The sequence below is a fragment of the Nycticebus coucang genome, chromosome 8 (genome assembly GCF_027406575.1).
Source record: "Nycticebus coucang isolate mNycCou1 chromosome 8, mNycCou1.pri, whole genome shotgun sequence".
Taxonomy (NCBI): domain Eukaryota; kingdom Metazoa; phylum Chordata; class Mammalia; order Primates; family Lorisidae; genus Nycticebus; species Nycticebus coucang.
Genome location: NC_069787.1, coordinates 48,367,342 through 48,392,214, shown reverse-complemented (window position 1 = coordinate 48,392,214; position 24,873 = coordinate 48,367,342). Strand labels below are relative to the sequence as shown.

The following is a 24,873-nucleotide window of genomic DNA, read 5'->3' as shown; positions in this document are numbered from 1 at the left end:
TTTGGAGAACATTCTCATAGGTAGAGCATCTCAAGAATGGAAAAGCAAACATCCCATGTACTCAATACTATGTTGGAACTAGTAGATGAACAACTATAGGCCCACACAAGAGAAAAACACAATTAAATTCAAGAAGGGGGAAGAGGAAAGCTATAAGGGGGTTCAGTAAGTTCCTACTTAACAGGTGCAATGTAGGGGTATATGAAACACTTCCTGGGTAAAGAACTTAATTGCAACTTGGACTTTTTACCTTACAAATGCAAAAAATGTAACCTAATTACACATACCCTCATATTAACAAAGAAAAAGACAAAGGAAAAAAAAAAAAGCCCTGTTCTTTTGGTCTAAAGGATCACATCTAGGTGTTAAGAGGAGGATAGCTTGAAAATATGTCTTACTGATACGTGGTTATTAAATAACCATTCAACTTCCCTCAGATAAATATCTTTTGAAATGCATTTTAAGAAGACAACTTAATTGTTTTTGTTTTCTATATCAATGTTTAAACTGGAAGTATAAATACATGAAACCTTTCCAAAAAGTAGTGGTTACACTGACCAATAGGCCCAGGTTACAGATTTGCCTTGGGAATAATTTTCTTTAAGTGATTCCTGTTTCTTTCCTGAACCACAGACTCTTCAGATACTGAAGGATATTGTTATTTTTATATTTATACTGCAGTCTTCATGGAAGTGCTGGTAACACCAAGAGGACAAGTGAAAATGGAGTAGCCACTCATCTGGGTCATCCGTAATCTGGAGGGACTCTTCCTAGAACATGGGTGTATTGGACTGCAGGAGTTCACAATCGCAACCAAAAGTTAAGGTCCCATTTTGAAGATCTCTTCAGTAGAAGCCGTGAAACTGCCCTATTTCTCACCACAAAATTCCTCCTTGTCCCATTCCCAGCCCCCAAGCCATAGCTGCCTGGCAGAAATGCCCATCCCTGGCATACAGACTGTCTGGCTTGTACCACCCCCAGCACAGGGACCAGGGTGACAATTACATAATTGTGCAAAAAGCCTCTTTTCTGTGACTTGGGGTTGAGAGGGGAGATTGTAATTCCAATACAAGAGGAGACTCTGAAATGCTAGGGCAAGGTAGCAAGGCGAGGCAGTCAAGAGAGAAATGAGTCCTGACAACTGTGATTACTGGCGAATAAAGTAACTCTTTCTGACCGTGGAGCAGGTCTTGAATAAATGAATGACTAAATGGTATAGGCCGTTTTCAAATTAAACTCATAATGTGAGATCTTAGCATTCATTGGTTTCTTTCTGTGTGTTTTGATTGTTTTTGTGCACTTTGCAAGGTGGATCACGCTTGCTCTTGACGGCAGGTATTCTGAGAATCGGTACCTTATGACCACACCTGGCCCTGTGCTCACTGATGTCCACTGGATCCTGTGAAATGCATTTATGGTTGTCAGAACACATGTAGAAGTTAAGAAATCAAGCTATTCTGTCAGCATTGTTTGGACTCCAAAATGTCCCAAATCATGTCAGACCTGATGGTGACTTTCCACATTAGGGCCCAGTGCTCTGAGAGCACCCCAGCAGCACTGACTTTGACTCTGCCGCATCTACACTTGAAGCCTCTCTGCCTTCCTGCCTCTCAGCATCAGAGGGTTAAAGCAACTCCGTGGCAGCACCCTCTCCTCATTAGCACCTGGAATCACTGCTGTGCTGAAGGCTGCATTGTTCTTCAGCATTTGAATATCAATTTGCATAACGAAGCAGGTGAGAGCGCCTCTTGCCTGTTCGGGCAGCTCTGATTGGCAGAGAGAAAGGGATTTGTACGTAATTGGCTGCAATTAATTCGATGCACTTTTATAAGGATAAAAAGAAAAGCAGAAAATTGCTCAGTGCTTCAAGTCAAAATCACATCTGCACTCCATGTGGTGTGCATTTGCAGCAATGGGTGGGTGTGTCGTGTAAAGGCAAGCACGTTAATAACCTTGCCTGTTCAGGTGCATTTTTTCCCCCCTAGGAGCAAGAAAAGGCTCACTTCCCAGAGGTTCCTCTGCCCTGGAGGTTCCAGGCTGCAGCATCTTTCAGAATGCAACACTGTTAGCTGTCTTGTCCAATTTGTGTTTGAGGCCACTAGGAGACATCATTAGAAATCATGGCATTCTTTCTTCAGTACCAGGATAACACCCAGCTCAACATCTCCTCTTTCCCCAGTCCAAAAACAGCTGACTCCCAGCTGTCTCAGAGTTTGCTGGCAATCCGTTCTTGCAAGAAACTTAACTGCCTTATACCTAACACGGAACACTCTGTGGTGCTAGTGATAAGCTTGAAGGTGTGGGGGGAAGTGTCACTGAATCAAGCATTTAGGAAATTCAATATCAAGGTGGTTTATAGCCTTAAGCTACTCATGGTCTCCTTGTCACAAGTACTTCAGAAACAGTCAATACTCTTCTTGCTTAATTTCCCTTCTGAGATAAGGATGGAGGGATGAAATAGGATGTCTTTCCCTCCTCTCCAATTCTTTCCTCTCTGCCTGTCTTTCTTTTCCCCTGAAGGGAAGGTTCCCGAGAGTGGAATCATTTCCTTTGCAGCTGGATTAAGTAAATACATTGGTTTGCCTGGAAATGAATGCTACTCCGTCAGCATTTGATGTCTGTCTGATTCATCCATTTATTTGACTCTTGTTAAATACGTGGCTCATAAACGTGCTGTGTGTGCACAAATGAAGACAACAGATCCCTCACTGGAATTACTTCTAGATAAGAATGAAGAGAAGTCTCTTCAAGGTCCTGTGCGCTCACAACTGGATAGTGAGTGGTCTCTGGCCTGAGCTCCATAATCACTCCCTTCAGAACTCAAGAGACCAGGCCACAGAGGGTCTCCGTGACTGGCTTTGCTGGCTTCACCTGCTTCTAGAGGAGTGCCCTTCCTTCCTGTGTTCCCATGAAGATGACACAGGGCTAGGATAGGGCATTAACAAGGACTCGTGTAGGTTTAGGGGTCAGCTCTCTTGGGGTTAAATCCTGACACTTTCACTTCCTAGTTGTGTGACTTACATGAATTTGCTTAACCCTTATATGGCTTTCCTCCTCATCTGTAAATTAATATTGATCTCAAAGGGTGGGCACAAAGATCAAAAAGTAGTGACATACATGAAGAATTCAACAATAGTCCTAGATACAGTACATGTTTATCAAGTAGTTCAATAACCAAGAGCAGGAAGAAATAGGCAGATCTGGTCCCAGGAGTCCCAGTGGTTATCATCCAGCTAAGAAATAAAACCCAAAGTGAAGCCAGCTCCCACAGTCCTGCATTCTTGCTGCTCTCCTCCCACTCTGGAGTGGGGTGGTGGGAACAGGAGGAGCCAGGAGAGGGAGGAAAGATCTTCCTTGGCTGGCACCACAGTGACCTGGCATTGTCACTTGCTGGGCATGGCAGATGGCACCTGGTCATGGGCTCCCCAGATGCTCTCAGGGAGAACACTGGTCTGCACTCCCCTCAATGCAGCTGGCTGTGAACACTACTCCCTTCAGCTTCTCCATGTCCAGACACAACAAGACACCCCGTCAGACTCTTGCTGTGTGGCTGCCTCAACCTAGCAAGAAGCGCTCTGTGCAGGACGCCTTGAAAAACACCTCTTGCCTCACCAGACCCAGGCTGGTCTTCCCAGATGGCCTCATCTGTTCTTGAGAAATACCTGCCATTTGTAGGAGTATGGCTCACACACCAGGTAGTGATTCTAGCCAAGATCTGTCATCTTCAATTTTCTTGGGCATGGGTCAAAGGCCAATTTTTCTCCACTCTAACTCCACTCTAACTCTAAAGGGTAACCTCAAAGCATCTTTAGCAGGTAAGAAGACAGAAAAGAGAGTGGAATGCCACACCACTCCTATAAATCTCCCCAAAGTGGTTTTCTGTCACCATCCTTTGTTACTTTTGGTCCTCTGTCTACCTCCTTGGCAGGTGTCACACAGGTAGGAGCTTTTGGCACCTGCACTTTTATCTCCAGTTAGGTGAACAGCATTCTATTTCATTTGAAAGGGTCCACCAAGTAATTTTGATATCAACGCTCTGCTCTACCTCACAGGTCCTTGGCAGCTTCTCTGTCATATGCACCCAAAACAGAAACAACTGTGGCACAGAATAATTATATAATTTTTTTTTTTTTTTTTTTTTATTGTTGGGGATTCATTGAGGGTACAATAAGCCAGGTTACACTGATTGCAATTGTTAGGTAAAGTCCCTCTTGCAATCATGTCTTGCCCCCATAAAGTGTGACACACACCAAGGCCCCACCCACCTCCCTCCTTCCCTCTTTCTGTTTCCCCCCCCATAACCATAATTGTCAATAATTGTCCTCATATCAAAATTGAGTACATAGGATTCATGCTTCTCCATTCTTGTGATGCTTTACTAAGAATAATATCTTCCACGTCCATCCAGGTTAATACGAAGGATGTAAAGTCTCCATTTTTTTTAATGGCTGAATAGTATTCCATGATATACATATACCACAGCTTGTTAATCCATTCCTGGGTTGGTGGGCATTTAGGCTGTTTCCACATTTTGGCAATTGTAAATTGAGCTGCAATAAACACCTGAGCCTGCTCCTAAGAAAAATGGCTTGTTTTTTTCTCTCCACTCTGACCACTCTGAGGATCACCTGGGGCTGGAGCCAAAGCCCTTGATGTTCTGGATCAAAGCCACAACCTGTGCAGGGACTAGACTAAAACCCCAGAGCAAACATCTAAGGCTATATTGTTTGTACAGTGCAAGAGGTCTTTAAATGCCTTTCTGTGACCCAGGCTAGAAAGGAAATCTTGACACTGAATTGTAAACTAAATGGCTGGAATTCCTCAGCCTCAGGCAACTGTCAGACCCCACTGGCTGCAGTACATGCCCAGCTCTGCAGAAAGGTTCCAAATACAGAATAGGTTGCACATAGTCCCCTGAGAACATTTTCCAGTCTTGCCACCATTACAGCTAGGGGCAATGGGGGTAAAACACACAAGCTTGGAGTCAGCCTGGGCCACAGTTTTCATTGTGAATATAATTCTAACATCTCTAAAATCTGATTTATTCTACCCTTGATTCCTTTGGCCATGTATAAATTTTCACACTGTATTAATTTGTCTCAAAGGACTTGGACTTCATTGCTTATAAGTGAAACACCAATGTTTAATACATTCTAAACCCACAAACCAGGATTTACTGAGCATGTAAGAGCTTAGTCCCTTGGACTAAAATGCTTATTTATAACATTTATTTTTAATCAGAGAGAAAAGAATGTTGGGGAGCACTCCTCTTTTCCTTTGATGTAAATAAACCAGAATGAAGAAACTTCCTTCAACATTCAGCTAATGGCATAGCTTTCTTCTAGAACCAGAGATTTGGCTGTAAGTAGATATGGAGTTCAGATGGAGTCTCCAGACACTTGCTCTTCCAAGAGAGATTCATGACTGAACGGCCCCATATGGAAACCATGGATAAATTAATGAACAGTTCAGAGAAGTGCTCACTAGCTTCCCCCACTTCCAGAACACCCCCAGCTTAAAGTACAGCATCCCATGGTAAATGTTTTCATTTTTAGTCATTAAACTTGTTTGTTGCCTATTGCTGGTTTTCATTTGGGGCCCAGGTCAATTCAATTCAGGCAGGGAATTGTGAATTCGTACTCATGCTAGTTTGCATAGTTGCATTTTTAAAAGTAAGTAACTCCAGGAAACCATGTCCTCCAATATCTTTCTTTCTTTCTTTCTTTCTTTTTTTTTTATTGTTGGGGATTCATTGAGGGTACAATAAGCCAGGTTACACTGATTGCAATTGTTAGGTAAAGCCCCTCTTGCAATCATGTCTTGCCCCCATAAAGTGTGACACACACCAAGGCCCCACCCCCCTCCCTCTGTCCCTCTTTCTGCTTCCCCCCCATAACCTTAATTGTCATTAATTGTCCTCATATCAAAATTGAGTACATAGGATTCATGCTTCTCCATTCTTGTGATGCTTTACTAAGAATAATGTCTTCCACTTCCATCCAGGTTAATACGAAGGATGTAAAGTCTCCAGACTGCAAACTAGTACAACCTTTCTGGAAGGAAGTATGGAGAAACCTCCTCCAATATCTTTCATAGAGTTACTTTTCTAAAGAAGACTAATACAAAGCAGAGCTAGGCAACATTGGCTTAGGGTGCTTTTTCTTTTTTGCTTTCTCCTTTCTTCCTCCCCACTTCCCCCTTTCTTACCTCCTTCTCCTCTCATCTTATCTGTTTTTCTCTCCCTCCTGCTTTTTCCTCTTCCTCTCCTCTCCTTTCATTTCATTATTTCATTTCACAAAAAGACGGTCCCACCAATATGGGCAGAATGAGACTAAACTACCTTCTTTCTCCAGGTAAGAAAGACAGTCTTTATGAGGGCCACTTACTTGGTAAATGGACACGTGAAACTTGTGTTTCTCACACAGCTATGTGATTGCTAAGTTCCTAGATACCCAGTTAGCTCGTTATCTTTATGTAGTTTTTGATGACCGATGGAGAGGCATGGTGGAGATGTAGATACACACACATGGGAGTGTGCATTCCTTTGTAACAAGAATGATATATCTATCTATAATAGGATACCTGTTTTACTTTGATGAGGAAAAAAAATTACCCGTGCCTGATGATCAAATTCAGTCTCTGCCAGTTCTGTGGTTTAGACAACACAGCACTATCAGAATATAAGAAGGGTGCATTTTTATTTTTTCCCACAAAGGAACTGTGAAAATGACACATCTTACAGAAGCATGCCCTCCTCAATCCCCTTTGATAATGACATCACTACTAAAAGACCCAGCAGAAGGCCATAGGGAGTGTGCACACAGCAGCAAGGTCCACATAGTGAGAAACCAATGTTAATCAGGCCCCAGGAAACACAAAAGGGAACACACAATAACTTTTAGGTTTTTTATGTCTCCCTACAATTACCCAGCAAGAAACAGACTCTTCTTGCTTGAAAAACATGTCTCTCTGAAAATCTTCAGTATGAAGTGGATTTGTTCTCCAAAGCTGAGGAGAAAAGGAGCTGAATCTGATCTTGATCTCAGAAATACTGACTTTGGAAGGATGGGTGGGGGCCTGAAAAAGGAGATTAGGACAAGGAGGGGGAGCACTGAAGACTAAAGAACGCAATGAACTCCACGTGCAGGTTACAGGAGTCATGAAGGGCTGTGTTAGGGCCCTGTGGCTGCCATAACAAGTAACCACAAACAGAAATACACTCCCACACAGTTCAGAAGGCTGAAGGCTCTAGGAGAGAATCCATGGCTTGCCTCTCCCAACTCTCATCACTCCAATCTCTGCTTGTATCTTTACACCGCCTTCTCCTGAGTGTGCTTCCCTCTTCTGGTTCAAGTCTCTCTCTGCCTATTTCTTCTGAGAGCACTTGTCATTGGATTTAAGGTCCCCTTGGTTACTCCAGGATGATCTCTTCTTGAGTTCCTTAACTTAATTACACTCACAAAGACCCTTTTTCCAAATAAGGTCAACATTTACAGATTCTTGGGGTTAGGATGTAGAGATAACCTTTGGGGAACCACCACTAACCCATTTATGCTGGAGGTTGAAGTTTTTGAGTTTTCTGCGTGATTTTTTGACAAGCCCAGCCTACCAGTATCTGCAGCACTGACTAACTCTATCTACCACGTGATAACATGTGCTCCCAGGAGGCAGACACATGTGAAAAATCAGACCTCAGTGATGACCTTTAGCAGTAGGAAATAAATAACTCCTGAGGAATCCTGTGTGAGAGGTCATGGAATGCAGGAAGCAGGTGTTCATACCCAAGGAAGAGAGCTCTGAAGAGGACACAAAAAAGGAGAGAAAGGAGACCCTGGTGCCCCACTGGGAACCCAGACTTAGACACCTGCATTATGAGACTTGGAGGTGACCACTGCTAAGCCCCACTGGATGCTGAGCTGAGCCTAGGGCTCTCCTGTTTCAGTCAAGATGGACTCAGGGCAACAGTTCCAAGGAACCTGTTGGGGGACATTAGGAGATTTATTCTTAAATAAAACCAGAGAAGTGGAGATAGCTGATCCTGATGAACAAACCTTGGCTGGCCAACCTTCCTGGGTTTTATCTGGATCCCTCTGGATAGTGGTCACCCTGGCAGAGACAGAGAGAGGCTCACTACCTGGAGTAGTCATCCACGTAAAGCAGTGATTCTCAACCTGTGGGTCATGACCCCTTTGCAACAATGAAAATATAGCCTGCATATCAGATATTTATATTACGATTCATAAAAGTAGCAAAATTACAGTTATGAAGTAGCAACGAAAATAATTTTATGGTTGGAGGTCACCACAACATGAGGAACTGTATTAAAGGGTCACAGCATTAGGAGGCATTAGGATCGTTGAGAACCACTGATGTAAAGGGTCAGATCAGCTCTGCTAATTATGAGAAGAAGGGGCAGCTTCCCCCACACACTCCTGGGATTTGAGAAGTGTTACTCTCCTGCCATTTTTTTCAGACTTGCTCCTGATCAGCTGTTCCAAAAGGACTGGTTTCCTGACAGCCCCAGAGGACTCCCACACATGAATCATACTTTTACATTTTGCTCAACTACCTGGAGGTCCAGCTGAGGTCCTCATTGCTAGCTCCCTGGCTATTCATGCCTGCTGTTTCCCTAATTAAACTATTTTTAGCCCAGTATTCCATGGTCTGACCGAGATGGTTTTAGCCAGGACCAGGATGTGACAGATCAGGGTTGAGGTTGGCTTTCTCCTGCTGCAGCCTAAAATTAATAGGGCAGGAAAATACATTTGGGCAGCTGAAAGCCTGGTCCTTTTTCCTCACACATGCTCAGAAGCCACCCAAACATTTCAGGGTAGTTGTGGCATACATATACTCATCACCAGACTGGTTTCCTTCCAGAACGCATGTTGATTTATCTGCCTGCATGTCTATTTAAAAGTCATACCCTGCCTATGTCTCCAAAGGATATGAAGTGACTTCAGACCCCTGTGGGACTTATGAGAAACCAAGAATGATTATCATTTAGAGGACCACACGGGTTCTCATTTAGATATTATACAGCCATTCTGACTGTACCGCCAAGGTTCATGGTAAAGACATCTGCCCTCATTAAACAGATGAGCACCTTTTTGACATTTAAAAGTTAATAAAGCTCCTCTAGTTCTCAAGGAAAAGAACTGCAAAATACAACTTGGGCATGAATCACAGTGGTAGGAATGTGTGAAGTAGGACACCTCTGGATACTCTCGAGAACCCAGACAGCCACCTTCTGAGAACTTCACAGTCTCTGCATCCCTGAGGGCTTCTTTATCCTGACTCCAAACCCCACTGACCACAAAACTGACCCTTCGCTCTCCTGTGCCACCACTTTCACAGCGTCTTCAGGGTCAGGGTCACTCTTTGCCCAGGCTAAAGTCAACTGGAGGACTATTCACATGCTCAAGTACTAGAAATCACCATTACTCTCTGTGTAAAGCAAAGCCTCTAAAAGACTTATTAAATAAAGGGCAAAGATTAGAATATTATCTAATTATCATGGCTTCTTTGATAGTTACTTTTTAGTAGATGAAAAGGACCTAACTTGTTCAGTTTAGATAAGGTAGATGGGAGGGTAGGAAGAAAAATGATTATCTGGAGAAAGCATCAGGGTCTAAACAGCGTGGCAACTGCTCAGGAGCTAGATGGAGCCAGGACCATGAGGAAGGAAAATGATTCAACCTCTCCAGCCTTCAGTTGTCTCATCTACAAATAAAGATATTAATAGCACCATTGCATAAGATAATCTATGTAACGTATTTGGCATTATGTCTGGCTTCTAAGAGCTGGAAAAATGTGAGCTGAGATATTATTGTTGAAGTTAAAAATAATAAAAACAATAAAAACTGGTATTATCGGTAGTAATAGTAGTGGTGCCCTAAGAAGATTGGGGTAAGTGAAATCAAAACAATCATTACATGAGAGGGTAAGGAATTAAATAGGAAAGTGGGGAAGTGGTGTCAACCCCAATCTTTGCTATGTTATAACTTTGTCTGGGATTAGCTACAAGGGAAACATCCTGGCGAGTGATTGCAGAGCCAAACACACAGGGACTCAAACCTTGGCTCTGTCACTTGATAACATGTGACTTTAGGAAAGTTACCACATTTCCCAAAGCCTTGGTGTTTTTATTTGTCAAATGACAATCATAATCATACCCGTATGAAGGTTGTACAAATCTCATGTATGGAGCACACATAATGTACCCAGTGCCCAGCAAATATGGCCTCTCCTGCACCTGGCCAAGCTCTTTCTCCTTCATACTATGGATGGCAGACTGCAAAATGAGGAATCCATCTGGATGGGTGAGAAATGTGAGAATTAGCATTGTGGGTTCTTTGTTAAGGGAAGAAAGATGTCACTAGCTCCCTTCTACCCTCCTCCCACTGGGGGAGCTGATGGGATGTACAGTCGGGCTGCTAAATGTTAGAGCTTGCATCCATATTTAGATACAGCATGTAGTGGAATAATTTTGAATTCTCTGTAATGTGCTGCCACAAAATGGAAACCATCCAGTGAAAAGGAGCACAAAAATAGGTTTTCATGGAAATTTAACTATGAACATTCTGGTTTTGTACCTTAACATAAATAAAATCTAAGTATATTCCTTCTGCCAAAAATTTAAAATAATTTATAAAAGCCATAAATCTAATGGCTACAAATACCTTTCCATCATCATGTCAAGATATTTATTATCTGATCTGAGTTATATGAAAAGATAAGTCATCCGTGATGGTTAAAACAAGTTTAGGAGCCCTTCTCCATTTTGAATGCTACTTTCCTTGAAGAAAATCTAATTGCTTATAAAAGAAGAATTCTTATAAAAGAACCTTCAAAATCACTCCATTTCTATTCTCAACATTATTGCTTTAAGGTCTTTTCTTTTCCTAAAATCACCGAATCCACTTCCTCTCATGCATTTCCATCTTAGTCCCAAGACTTTGATTTCTTTAGATGTTTTGAAATAGAACTAATAAGAATTTTGACATTTTAAGTACACTTTCAAAAAGCTCTCCTTCTGATTTATCTAACTATTCTTGACACTGATATGCAGTCATATGTCATTAGTTACTTAAATGTTTTCTATAATTACGTAAATTATGTCAACAGCTTCCGGTAGGGTGCTTACACATAACTTTTGTCATTTGCAAAGTCCTGAAATGTATCAGATAACTGTTTTCAAATCAAACAGCTGTCAAAGAGTCTTGCTGACTTGTTGCCTTCTTTGCCTATAATGCTGAGTCCACTGTTGGTTATCAGAAGCTCTTAAGTAAATACATTCTCGCTTTTCTCTCCCCTCTCCCCAGAGACTTTTTTTTCCTGTCTTAATGATGACCAACTAATGCTCCTTGACTTTGAGGAGCCTATGGTCAGATGGAGGGAAAAGTGGTCAGGCGCAGGTCTATAGATTATTTCAACACATGTGGAAGATGGGTATTGTAATAAAGGTATGAATAGCAGCTATGACAGAGGAGAGAATGGTTAACTGCTCAGATGAGCTCAGGAAGCTTCACAAATGAAGGGATCTCTAATCTTGGTCTTGAAGTGTCAGTAAAAGTTTGGTGAGTGAAGAAGTGGGGAGAAAAACCTCTGTGGCAGATGCACAGATTGAGACCTGGCTGGGAAAGAGGGGGAGTTGTGGATGCCTAGGCCATGGGATATAGGCACCCAGGCACCCAGGCACTGGCCAACATGACTGGAGGCCTGGGACACATTGGGAATTATGTGTGAAGGTCTTGAAAACCATACCAGGCATAAAAGGTGTAATGAGATCCAAAATTTCAGAACATGATAACAAGGTATAAAAGACAGGCAGTACATATCCTCTTTGCTTTAAACAGTCTAGGACGATAATTCTTTCAAAACTGTAGAAGGAAAAATAATTGTCCTCCATTCCAATTATGCTTGGTTCACACAGAAAAGCATCCAATTGTTGTTGGGTGGCTCACAAAATGCTCCAAGCAATTTCCATGGCATTCGAAGAAAACATTATAATACGTATGGGAAAACCTCTGCTTAACCACCCAAAGCCCCAAGAAGGACTGTGGTCAACCACACCTCTGCACAATGATGCCCAGTGATGTGGTACCACCACACTCTGCTGCATCCCAACATGGGGACCTGATCACCTGCACCTGTGCCATAGTGTGATGTGAGGTCACTGTCTGCCATACCTCTGACAAATCTACAGATGGGGACATAGCCTATCAAGCTCCTGCCATATCCATATTTTATGGTGGTGTCAGTCCATTTGGTGTTGTTAAGAAGGAATACCTGAGGCTAGGTGTTTTATAAAGAAAAAATGTTTATTTGGCTCATGATTCTGAGGTCTGGAAAAGTTCAAGATTAAGCATCTGATGACAGCCTCGGGCTGTTTCTGCTCATGATGGAAGGGAAGGGGGACCAGCTCATGCAGAGATCACAGGGAGAGAGAGGAAACAAGAGAGAGAAGGGGGAGAGGCCAGGCTTTTTAAACAACCAGCTGTTGGGGAGCTCTTGTGGGAACTGACAGAGTAAGAACTCACTCAGCCCCACCACTCCCAGGGAGGGCATTAATCTGTTTATGAGCAATTCACCCCCATGACCCAAACATCTCTCATTATGCCCCTCCTTAGGCACCTCCAACACTGGGGATCAAATTTCAAAATGAGGTTTGAAGGGGCCAACTATCCAAACAGTAGCAAGTGGGCATAATCTACCTTACCTATGCCTCCTCTAAGAACTGAACCCTGAGGGAGCAATTGTTCTCAGTCCCACAAGTGATGGGGTTACAGAAATAGTCACAAAAAAAGTGGTGGTAGTGATGGTGGTTGTAACAGAAGGGGAAGAGAGATGTTTAATTCCAATTTTAGTTGAGATAATGGTCAAAGATATTGATGAAGGAACAGTGAAAGAGAGAAAAAGCTTTAAAAATGGATTAAGTAATAAATGGATGAATGTATGAATAAATGCATAATAAATCATTACTCAGATAAATAAAAGCTTCAAAGTAAGAAAGAGGGAAATAGAAAAGAGAATATTTTTAAAATAAGGAAGAAAAATAAAGTCAATAGGAAGACAAATCAAAGAGATAACATGAAGAGGTAAACAATGAAAGATCTATATACAGGGGATGCCAAAAAATGTATGCACATTTTAAGAAAAGGGAAAAAACTGCATTAAATTTGTAATATGCAAGTCACGTTTGATGTCTGCAATTACAGGAAGTGCTCACTGTGACTTGTATTCATCTTGTAGTATCAGCAGACATTGAGTATTGCAATTTTAATACCATTTTTCCCTTTCTTAAAATGTATGTACATTTTTTAAGGCATTCCCTGTATATCTATGTGTATATTCCATTCTCTCAAGAAGCTATTTATCTTTCCCGCATGCTTTTGAATATTCTTGATGAGTAGAGTTTGGTAGAGGAAGAAATCACAGCTTGAGGATGAGCTTCTCCTTTTCAGTTTATTCAAACCATTTGCTTACATCATTAGAGTTTTATCTTTGGGAAATCTAACCCATGTGATAAAGTACTAACACTTTAATTTAAAGTCACATCTGCCTACATTCCATGGCTTCATCCTGGGAAAGGGGCTGGGGGCAGGGGTGGAGGTGGAAAATCACGTTTTCTAATCTCTGTGGAAACACAGAGATTAGAAAATGTGTTGTAAGTGAAAGTCTCCAACTTTATCTTGGCCATGAACTTTACCAGACACTCCCTGAAGGGGTGGCTCCTGTCACTTAGTCTAAGATCATTCCCATTACAACGTTTCAGGTGACAGCTCTCCCATGGAAAGACACTGTGGGGCTTCAGGAAGACCCAGAGAGCCAGATGTACTTAGGATGGGTTTTGTATATCCTCATCCCGAAATGAAGGAGAGCAGTGTTCACTTTCCTTCCTCTCTCGACTGCACAGGACAGCAGGGAGGCCTGTGATTAGCACGGGGGCAACCTATGCATCAGCACCACACAGGGGCCCTCGAGTTAAACAGCAGTCACTTCTCCTCAAGACACAAGGTGAACAACCCTCCTGCTCAGCCCTGTGAACACACAAGTATGCAGAGGAACAAAGGGAGAGCCCACAGCCAAACACCACTGGGAAGAACATGAGGCATAATGCTCTGGTCCCCTCTGTGTGGGTACACAGGGGCAGCCCTCTAATGACACGCTGAACCACCAGACCGGTGCTGCCGGGCCACCCAGCCAGATCCAACAAGAGGTACCAGGCCTCCGAGAGCTGCTACCTTACAACCCCCTTATTTGCAGCCCAGGGCAATAACAACTTTTCACAAATCAGAAGACCAACATGAAGTCATATTATTCCAGCAGGGAAGCTATTTCTGCTCCCATGTCCCAGTACAAAGAAACATAAGAAAGAACTGCCGATTCTAAAGATTTAGAAAATTATCAGGTACGCGAGCAACTATGACTATGGCTCAGAACAGGATGGAGAGAAAGATGGGAGGTTTTTCAAACGAGCCTCTTACCTTTTTGTTGCTCAGGCCAGAAACCTGGTCCACATATTCCTCTTGGATCATGAAGGCAGCTAAGTTGGCAGTGTAGCTGGCCAGGAAGATGACAGCAAAGAAGGCCCACACCGACACCATGATCTTGGAGGTGGTCCCCTTCGGGTTCTGCACAGGCACGGAGTTGTTAAACACGAGGCCCCACAGCAACCAAATCGCTTTGCCAATGGTGAAAGATGGGCCACCTGGCTCTGTCAGGAAAAAATGACAAGGACAGAAGTCAGGTCAGAGTCATTAGCTCTACTGAAGCCTGTAAAACACACAGGGCTGGTACGTCCCTGCTCAGAGTGGGAAGCCCTTCCACTGAAACTGAGCCTTTTTATAGAGACAGCTGTTTAATTCAAAGGCTGTATCTCTCTATTTCCTAAGGAGATCAGAAGAGGGTTCCTAAGGAGAAACCAGGGATATCTGCAGGACCTTTCTCCAGCTAATGGCTACGACTCAGTCTGGCCCTGGAGAAGCCACCTTCCAGCCCCCATGTACTAGACCCTCAATATCATGAGTAACAAAGACTGACTATTACTCTGGGGTCATTAGGACAAGTTTTTCCAAGTTGTGTATTTCTATCTATCAGGAAAGCATGTTAACTTCCAAAAACGTCAGCAAGAATTGTGTAAGGGCTTTTTAAATCTCCTCCAAGTCTACTCACAGTGATGCTGGGTGGCTTTCCATGTACTTTCTCCTGATTTTTCTCTAACTTCTAGCACATATCACTGTTTCATAGACAACCCTGACTCTACCCCCATGCTAACATTTCCCAAGTGGTTTCCTGCAGGAGTAGCTTCTGTGTCTGAGAACATCAGAAAGCCCAGAGAGGGAGTCACAGACTCCTGGCCCAGCCACACGTACTTGAGGGTGCAAAGGTAGCTGACATTGACTTCAACTTCCCTCCACCCAATTTTTACATAGACAGTGTAAGGACTTCTGTCCCCACATGTGTTGTGACCTCACTGCTGTCTCTGGCTGTTGGTGAAATCTTGCCTGCTGTCTGGATCTCCACATAGCCCCTCCGCTGCAGAAGCCAACATCTGCCTATATCATTTTACAACATATTAGCACAGGTCTTAGGATGTTCTCTGTGAGACCGAGAGCATCTGCTCAGCCCACTAAATCATCAGGGACTACATATGTCGAACCTGATACCTCACTGTGCACACACATCTGTGCACGCAGACCTTATTTCATGCAACAGATGTGTAACTGAAAAGTTGTTTATAAATCAAAGTTTTGCGAATTGTAAAATGCTCCGAGGGGACTTGATATTTAAAGTGGCCCCATGTTGAATTCCTTTATGAAGACAAACATCCTCTGGTAAAGTGAGTAATTGTAGGCTCTGAGCTTTGTACATCTGGATTTTAACCTCCTGGTTAGTTCAAGGGTATGTACATGGGGGTATACACTAACTTAACATTGTCAACTTATATATGTCCTCAGGTGATTCCCAGATGTTCCACTTCTTCCCCGGGCTGGGATATAGGTCACGGCCTCTGGATGACCCTTTAGCAAAGGGGCTTTGAAAGCCCCTGACTATACCATACTGTGGAGACACCCAGAATCCCACCCCCAACTACACGAACCACACAAAAAGAAATGTGGACACAAATCCACACTCAGAAATGGTTCAGTAAAATTGTGATGCACAGTCTGGACTGCAAATTCAACAGAAGCACGAGGGGACCTCCCTGCATTCCCCCCTCAAGATTCTTTTTTAATCGGTATGGGATGGGGCTGGTTATTTTAATACACACTCAAGGTAGAAAAATCACCACTTTGACTCATATAGCGGCTCAAGACTTAGATTTAGTGAATCAGAAAAATGAGGTCCAAGCACCTTTGTCTTATTTGTACCCCCCAGATAATTCTTATGTGAATCCAGGGTTAAGAAATTTTCTTCTTGGGGCTAAAATTCCAGGATAGAGCTCACATTCTGGAAAGGAAAAAACTCACAGGAGGTGGAATAGTTCTTAATCCTGGGGTTCTCAGGAAATTTGAGGGGAACTATTTACAAGGATCTTGTGGTTCTCTGCAGAAATCTAGTGAATGTATACAAATTTTCATAAACACCTCAATCACATGAGCACCCTTATGTCTCTGGGCCTACCCACTCAAGAAACTGGACTGTCCCCAATAGCAGTTATGGTGAGAGTTAGTCTCCCCCGTCCATGCAAACTGTTATACTTTCTGGCAAGGGGGTTGGACGGGGGCATATGCTTTGCAGGTCTTGTAGCTCATTTGTGATCCTCATTTTGCTGTGGAAATTCTGCCAGCTATAACCACCTGTATACACCCTGGAGCAAACTATTTTTCCTTAGTCTTAACATGTGTGTACAATCTGCCTCGTCCGTCACATCTGTTCCAACAAACTGTCCACAGCCTAAGGTTATGAAAATAGTTTCCTATGACATATTTATGCTACCCATGTCTACTACAGGTCTTTCCTCTCCTTTACTTAGGGGCAGAACTGGGCTTGAGGCTAGGTAGGAACCGGAGAGGGAACATATGGAGTCAAACTCATATCCTAATTAGGATATTTGTAAAGAGTCGTGAAACTGGTGACCTAGAAAGCTGAGGGTTCCTTTTAAGAAGTGGATGAGCAAGAGAGGAGGCAAATAATAAATAAATCATACGGGAATTTAGAATTAAGAACTAGAAAAAATACAGAAATGCAGCAGATCCCATTGGCCTTACCTCTGCCATCAGCGAGGCACCTGTTGTAACCCACGGGGCTGAAGTACTCAAAGACAAAGACAGCCACAGCTGAGACGATGAGCAGCATCACAAACATCATCACCCACACGTCCGCGCTGAATGGCTCTGGGGAAGGAGAGAACACGGCACGGTAAGGGTTAAAACTGAGAGCAACAAACTCTCATTAATTCACACATTCATGGACATATATCCATGTGCTCCCCCAGACACCTATTTTGCTGGGTGGGAGCAAATCACACGTGTGCATGCCTTCAGGGAGCCAGGGCCTGGGGTAGAGCCTTAATGAGCAAGTCAAGGAGTTTATTCCTTTCAAAATATGAGGAAGACGGCCTCATGCCTGTGAACTTTTTAGGCTATAAAGACAGTTTCTGCCATATTGGACCAATATCTGGGCCATTTAGTGAATGGTGTAATTGAAAGAAGTACTAGATAGGGAGCCAGTGAGTCACATGGGACTCACTGACGTTCCCATCTATATGGCCACACCACCCAGTAGAGACTGGAAAAGCCTTTTCTAGTGCTTCTGAGTCTTGCAGACACATTCATTCTTGAAAGATTTACCTATTATTTCAGAATTGAATTGGTCCATTAACAATGATATACATGTGCAACCAGTAGTCAACCCCTTTGCCTCTTTGTATCACTTCCCTTAAACTTCCCCACCTAGATGAATTTTTTTCCACCCACTTTGATGGGGTAGATTTTATTAGACATCCTTAGGGTAAGAGAATATAATTCAATATTAAAAAATCCACCCATATTGAATATCTGTACCTGCAACAGCAGAATTTAATAGGTGCCAAGGGAACAGGGATAGCTGTAATTCACAAAACAACCACAATCTACCCCTTATTACCAGGTGACAGGTTGCAAGGGACAAGACTGGAGAAGATAGTAAGAATCTTCTATACACGTGCTTTCTTTAATATCTTTAAGTCATTTTTGCGGAATCTGTTACAGTGGAGCTAAATATCTACCTGGCTTAAAAGTGTCCAGAAATTGGACAATATATTCCAGAAATCATGATACAATTCTCCCCCAACTGTGTCTCAAAATAGTTCTGGCCTTTTTAGCTGTCACAGCACGTTGTAACTTCATAACTAAGTGAATTAACATGCTGTTTCCTCCATCTTCCAAATCGTTAATAAAGGCAAAGCTTATAAAAGGGGGGAAAATTGACTGAAAATTAGAAAATATATTTCTTACTCTGAAACACACTTTATTATTGAACTCCCTAAGGAATTATAGAAGCCTGGCCACTTAATCAATTTTAAAAAGATTTTGAAAAAGCCTCAGAGCTGAACACACCAACTGTGAATTGCAAAATCTTTCAATGGCAGCCAGAGAGGGGAGGGTGGAAGGTACAATTCAAAACCTCTACACACATCCTTGCCTTTAATTGCCTGCAGTTCTACCCTGATTTCACTTTTGTCTAAGATTAGGGAATGAGTGAGTAAAAGCATCACTTCTATAGTCTCTTTTCCCCCATGAAGCCCATGGAAACTTTTCGTACATAAAATATGACAGACATCTCTATTGATCTTTACAAGTTGATGAGTACCTTCACCACATACTATATATCATCTTTTTAATGGCCCTTTCCTTATGAGATTGCCATAACTATTTTAGAGCTGTGGAGACTAGGATTGAGAGGTCAAGGTCCTTCCCAAATTCTTACGCAGAAAGTGGCAGGGTCAGGTTATGAACTGAGGTCCTTTGAGTTAAAAAAAAGAGTGCTTTTCCCATTGTATTGATGTGTCTTTGTCTCTGCCTCCCACATGTGGCTCCTGGGCTAGGGGCTGAACCCTGAAATGTACTAGAACACAGTCTCTGAAGGCTACCACAGCTGGAGTTGAATCCTAGAGCTTCTAGTTACCATAGAAAATGGATTAACACGTCTAAGATTCAGTTTCCTAAGCTATAAAATATATATATTAATAGTATCAATGAGTTAATACAACCAAAAGATGTATGTGGTACTTCACATAGTAGGTGTCCAATTAACATTGGCTTCTATTATCCCTACAATTAACTGCTCATCCTTTGGACATACACACAAACACACCCTGCCTGGCTTTTCTATCCCATTCGAGGGCAGGGCTAGACCCATACACCACCAGTTCTTCCATTCAGAAGTTAAAGTTAGTGCTATGCTGACAGGGTTAGAGTTATAATGCAGTTTTCTTTGTAACTTCTCGTGTTTTAATTATCCACGTGAAGGGAAAAAAAGAAAATCAATTATACACAGCAGCTATAAGGATTAATGCATACAGTGTGTACTATCTACTAACATTTCACCTAAAAACAACAAAACTGAAGTTGCTTTACTATGAGCAAGAAGATTAGCTAAAAAAACTTGAGTAATTTTATAGAAACATTCTATGGAACCTATAACTCTACTTTGTAGAACATTAATTAAATTAATTCCCTGTGGATAAGGCTTAGGGAAATGTTAGTCAATGATTTATCTAATAGCCCCATTAAAAAATGCTGATATGCCTTAGGGTTGTGGTCCCCATCCCCTGGAACATGGACTGGTCGTGGCCCATGGTCTGTTAGGAACTAGTCTGCATAGCAGGAGGTGAGCAGAAGCAAGTAAGCAAAGCCTCATCAGTATTTACAGCTGCTCCCCATTGCTGGCATCACCACCTCAGCTCCATCTCCATTAAGGTAAGTGGTGACATTAGATTTTCATTATTTTATTATTTTTATTATTATTATTACTTTCTTTAGAGACAGAGTCTCACTTTATCACCCTTGGTAGAGTGCCATGGTGTCAAACAGCTCACAGCAACCTCCAACTCCTGGGCTTAGGTGATTCTCTTGCCTCAGCCTCCCAAGTAGTTGGGACTACAGGTGCCCTCCACAACCCCTGGCTATTATTTTGTTGCAGTTTGCCTGGGGCCAGGTTTGAACCTGCTATCCTCGGTATATGGGGCAGTCGCCTTACCCACTGAGCCACAGGTGCCACATTAGATTTTCGTAAGAGCACCAACCCTATTATAAACTGCACATGTGAAGTTGCTCTTTGTGAGAATCTAATGCCCCCCCACCCCAATCCCTTCGCCATAGACAAATTGTCTTTCATGAAACGAGTCCCTGCTATCAAAATGGTTAGAGACTTCTCCCTTAGAGAGATTGTTGCCTTAGAGAGATTGTGACTTATCTAAGGGCTTACAACTTGTCTGTGACCAAATCAGGCATCTCATCCTCCAGCCCAGTGTTCTACTGTCAAGGTTGACATTTTATTTTCCAACTCTTTGCTGCATGGTCCCTGTAAACAATATGGGGTATGAACTCACAATAGACCCCATCTAATTGAAATCTTGGCTTCCTCTCACCTGGTCTTATATCACATCTGAGGCTTTTGACATTTAAGTGGTGCTGGAGAGTGGGAAAGGAGAACATGGTACGGGGAGAGGTAGACTGGGGTGGGAGAAAGAATCAGATCAGTGCAATCTGGCAAAGCCTCAGAAAATTTGTGTGAAAACAGGAAACCTTTTTTGGTAGCATGGAGCTCAATTCTTAAAGATAATTAAAAATAAATAGATATTTCAGTGATTCCAGAATTAGAAATGATTACAGCAGGAAGCATCCTCAGAGAAATGCCTTCTTCTTTGGGTGAGGAAACTGAGTCCCAAGATGAAGCAAATGTGTTCAACATCAAATGCTGACAAATCGGATTATATTAGGCTCTCTAGTCACCAACCCAGAAGTGCTTTCTTCCTATTTTTCTGGGAGTTCTTCAGTTTTCCAATTAGTGAGTGACCAATTTCGAAGTTTCCCCCAAATGCAGTCCCTGGTTAAGATCCTAGTGAACCACCTGCTGGCTGAAAGAGCCTGGTCAGGTGCTCCTCATTCCCTCTCCCCATTCTTACGTCCATTTCCTTCCACTAGCAAACACAACACTTACCTAAGAAGGCAGAAGGTGAGACGGTCCCGTTGCTGCGTGACACCATGACACTGATGCCAGTCTCTATGAAGGGCACAGAGAAGTCGACCACCTCCGATCGCTCCTCGTTGATGGTGAGTGACCCCACGGCCATGTAGGCCCTCTTCATGACCACCTGAAGAGAAGGGTACAAGGCTCAAGTCACATTCAGAAAGGTAGGGAGCCACCAAGAGGGAAACACTAAAAACACTCATGGCCCAGCAGTGGTTTCCTTTGTATAGGGGGGAACAGTATATCCTATTTGCTATTTTAGATGTTCTGAAATTCAGAGAATGAGTGTATTTTCAAAATTTTGTTTTAAATAAAGTGAAATTAATGAGAAGTGGAGCGGGCCCTTAATTCCTGACACTCACCTCTCCAATCATCCCATTCCAGGTCCCATTGATCTTCTTCCCATGCTGCCATTGGTGACCAGGTAAAGGTCATAGGTGAACTTCACAGATTTAGAAATTTTCTTAAGGATGTCGATACAGAACCCCTTGCAGCATTTTTTGATGTAACCTGGCTCCTCATCTGTTTTATTCCTAGTGAATTAAAGAAAAGAAAAAAAAAAAAAACGGGAAAAAAAGGCTTTGTGCGAGAGGTACAATATTACCCTTTGTCATTAAAACTCTAACCCCAAAGCAGGCCCTCTTCACAGCTCAGCCCAATTTATACCTGAGTGAGAAAATAAATCAGAGTACAGAACTTCAATATTCTCTTTACCTCATCACATTGAGCCACATTTTCTCACAATTTTTAATGGTCCTTTGGGGTATAATATATATCCTGAAAGGGTATATATCTGAAGGGTTCAGTAGGCTAAATTATCTCACACTGAATCTACCCTTTTAACCAGCACCCGAATCCAGATGCAGAAAACCCCCTTTTTAGGCAGTCCCCCATAAGAAGAACCATTCTCTTGACCTTAACAGCATAGATTAGTTTTATCTATTTCATAGAGTGGTTCTACATTTCAAAATTTCAGGACATGGTGGCCTGAAAAAAACATATTTCAATAACAAAAATTAACTTAAATCTTCATAAACTTGACATTCTGGTCATTGAGGCCAGGTAAGGCCAAAGGCACTTTAGTACAGGAAGATAGCAGTCATTTCCCCAGGTCATGATCTGGACAGAGCTGGACATCAGACCACAGGGCTGCCAGTAATTCCATAGCTCAATAGCAACTGGAAACTAGAGATGATGCCTAATTTATTCTCTTCCTCAGGTCCCAGGTCAGCCAGGTGCATCAAAGCTGACTCTCCCATGCCACCCAGAGCCACTGGGGAGGTGCCATACTCAGTCACTATGCGTTTTTGGCAGGGGACCGTGTTCCTCATGCAGGTTCCACTCAGAGGGTCCACACTCTCTACAATGACGAATGGTGCCTCCTCCAGGGTCACAATGCTCAGGTGATCATCCTCCTGCTCTTCAGTCTCAGGACACATTCGGGGCCACACATAGTATTTCATCTGCAGGGACTTGTCTTTCCACTTTCCCACCTGCACAAGATGAACACGTGACTCAGAAATCACTGGCCGCAACATAACAGCCTGTCCCAGGATCCACTGCATCTGACCAGAAAGCTGTCAAACAAAGGCCAGCAGCATAGGCATCGTGTGTAATAGAGAGGAATATTTTTTAAACGATACGCCCCCCATGAAACCATTGTGTCTAAATCTAAGAAACACAACACATTCATTTACTCACCCACTTACCGAACATTACATGAGGACCAACAATGTGTGGGCACCCTGCTAAGCCCCATGCCTCAAAGAAGCAGCGTTCTGCCCTTTAGCAAGCTGACACTGAGTGAAGGAGTCAGAAATGTCAACTAACGTTTGCAGAGCTGTGTGGTAAGGGCTAAACTGAAGCTGTACCAAATGTTGTGAGGATGCTCGAGTTTCCTGTGTTATGTGTGGCTGCCGGGTTTTTTCTACTTAACTGTAACAGGGAGCATGATGATGAGAGCAGCAAATAGTTTTGGAAAGGTCAACAGAATGATGGGAGCAAATGAGCCAGAAAGATGTGTTTTGGGTGGAACAGAGGTCTAGTGGAGAGCTGTCGGGAGAGCTAGGCGGATCTGAATCAGAATAAAATAGCAAGTCAGGATGAAACAGTATTGACACAGTTGATTTGGGAAGGGAGTGTGGTAGGGCCGGAGATGAATCCACAGGTCAGTGCAAAATGTGTACCTGCTAGGCTGGGTGGAAGCCTGGGAATGAACTGGATAGATCTCTCTGTGAGTTACCACATATGGCCACATTGGTGGGGTACCCCAGCACCCGGGAGCATCTCCCACACAGATTCCAATGAGCCTGCACATGCTGGCTTACTGCTAACCACCCAGAGAAATATGTAGGTTCCATTAGCTTTTGGAAGAGCAGTTCATTCTTATTTTTATAATAGAATCAACATGACCTTATTGGTGGGCTCTTATTCTCTCTCTGCCATTGACTTTGAAGGAGGAAGAGAGAGCACTTTTAAATTTTCTGTAACTGAGCATCTTCAATTATGCCAAGGTATTATGGATTGCAAGCTCCTGCATTTTCTCAACCTATGATTTTCTCCATGAAGCAAATCAGGAGAACAGGTGAGGCACCAGGACTAGAAAACCTCTTCATTTATTAATTGCAGAAATCAATAAGAAGCCACAAGTCAGCAGCACTTCATAAATTTGAAAGCAAATAAGCTTGGATTTCCACATTAATGCAAAACTCAAACTCCCCTGCTTTGGTTCTTTGTCCAGTGATGTGTGGAGACACTGCCATTGTGTTATTGCATCACTCATCACTAGAAACTGGGCAAGGCTGTGGCATCCTGGGCTGTCTTATTCAGCACCGTGTAGCCCTTCCTTGGATGCTGCTGGTTGGTATTCTTCCAAATGTATAAATGATATTTTGGTTCTGTGTTCAAAATTATGCACTGGACCAAACATTTTCTTTCATTTAAAGACATCATTTTCTCTGGAAGAATTTCGGTACAAGTTTGTTTTTCCTCTTGTTGCTAAGACTACTCTTTTCTTTTTTTCTGTTTTCTTTTCTTTTTTTTTGAGACAGAGTCTCACTATGTTGCCCTTGGTAGAGTGCTGTGGCATCACAGCTCACAGCAACCTTAGACTCTTGGGCTTAAGCGATTCTCTTGCCTCAGCCTCCCAAGTAGCTGGGACTACAAGCACCCGCCACAACATCTGGCTAGTTTTTGTTTGTAGTTGTCATTGTTGTTTGGCAGGCCCAGGGTGGGTTGGAACCCGCCAGCTCTGGTGTATGTGGCTGGTGCCCTAGCAGCTGAGCTACAGGCACAGAGCGAAGACTACTCATTTCTAAAGCATAACTTTCTAAATGGCTTCCCAGCCATGTGGAATTATGAATATCCTCTTGCCAGTGGTTGGGGGCAGATGGGGTTTAGGAGAAGGGAGGCCCAGGCCCATGCTGCTATCTTACCTCCATCTCCAAGCAGGTGTATTTACCCCAGTGGCCAAACTGGTATTATTTTCTGCATGTTCAATAATGTGAAGAAGGTTGGGAAGCTCTAAAATACCCACTTTTATTTATTTTTTTCATTTCTATCATCTTCACTTCTTTTGATTTTTTTTAAATCCAAATTTATTCTCTTCTGGTTTTATTGCTAATAGCCTAGCCTAATGTGGTCTAGTAGTTCATTCTGAGATTACTTCAATAAGCTTCACACCTCACATGAAATAGC

The 24,873-nt window shown here is 42.7% G+C and overlaps 1 protein-coding gene across 1 annotated transcript in view; it reads right to left on the bottom strand.

Moving 5' to 3' along the window:
- LOC128591998 (glutamate receptor ionotropic, NMDA 2B-like) overlaps positions 1-24,873 on the bottom strand; it is a 195,380-nt gene that overhangs the window by 30,346 nt on the left and 140,161 nt on the right. Inside the window, 6 exon segments of the mRNA XM_053599834.1 lie at positions 14,487-14,716; positions 17,214-17,339; positions 21,148-21,301; positions 21,540-21,586; positions 21,589-21,710; positions 22,468-22,670. Of these exon segments, the coding sequence (XP_053455809.1) occupies positions 14,487-14,716; positions 17,214-17,339; positions 21,148-21,301; positions 21,540-21,586; positions 21,589-21,710; positions 22,468-22,670 (882 nt within the window).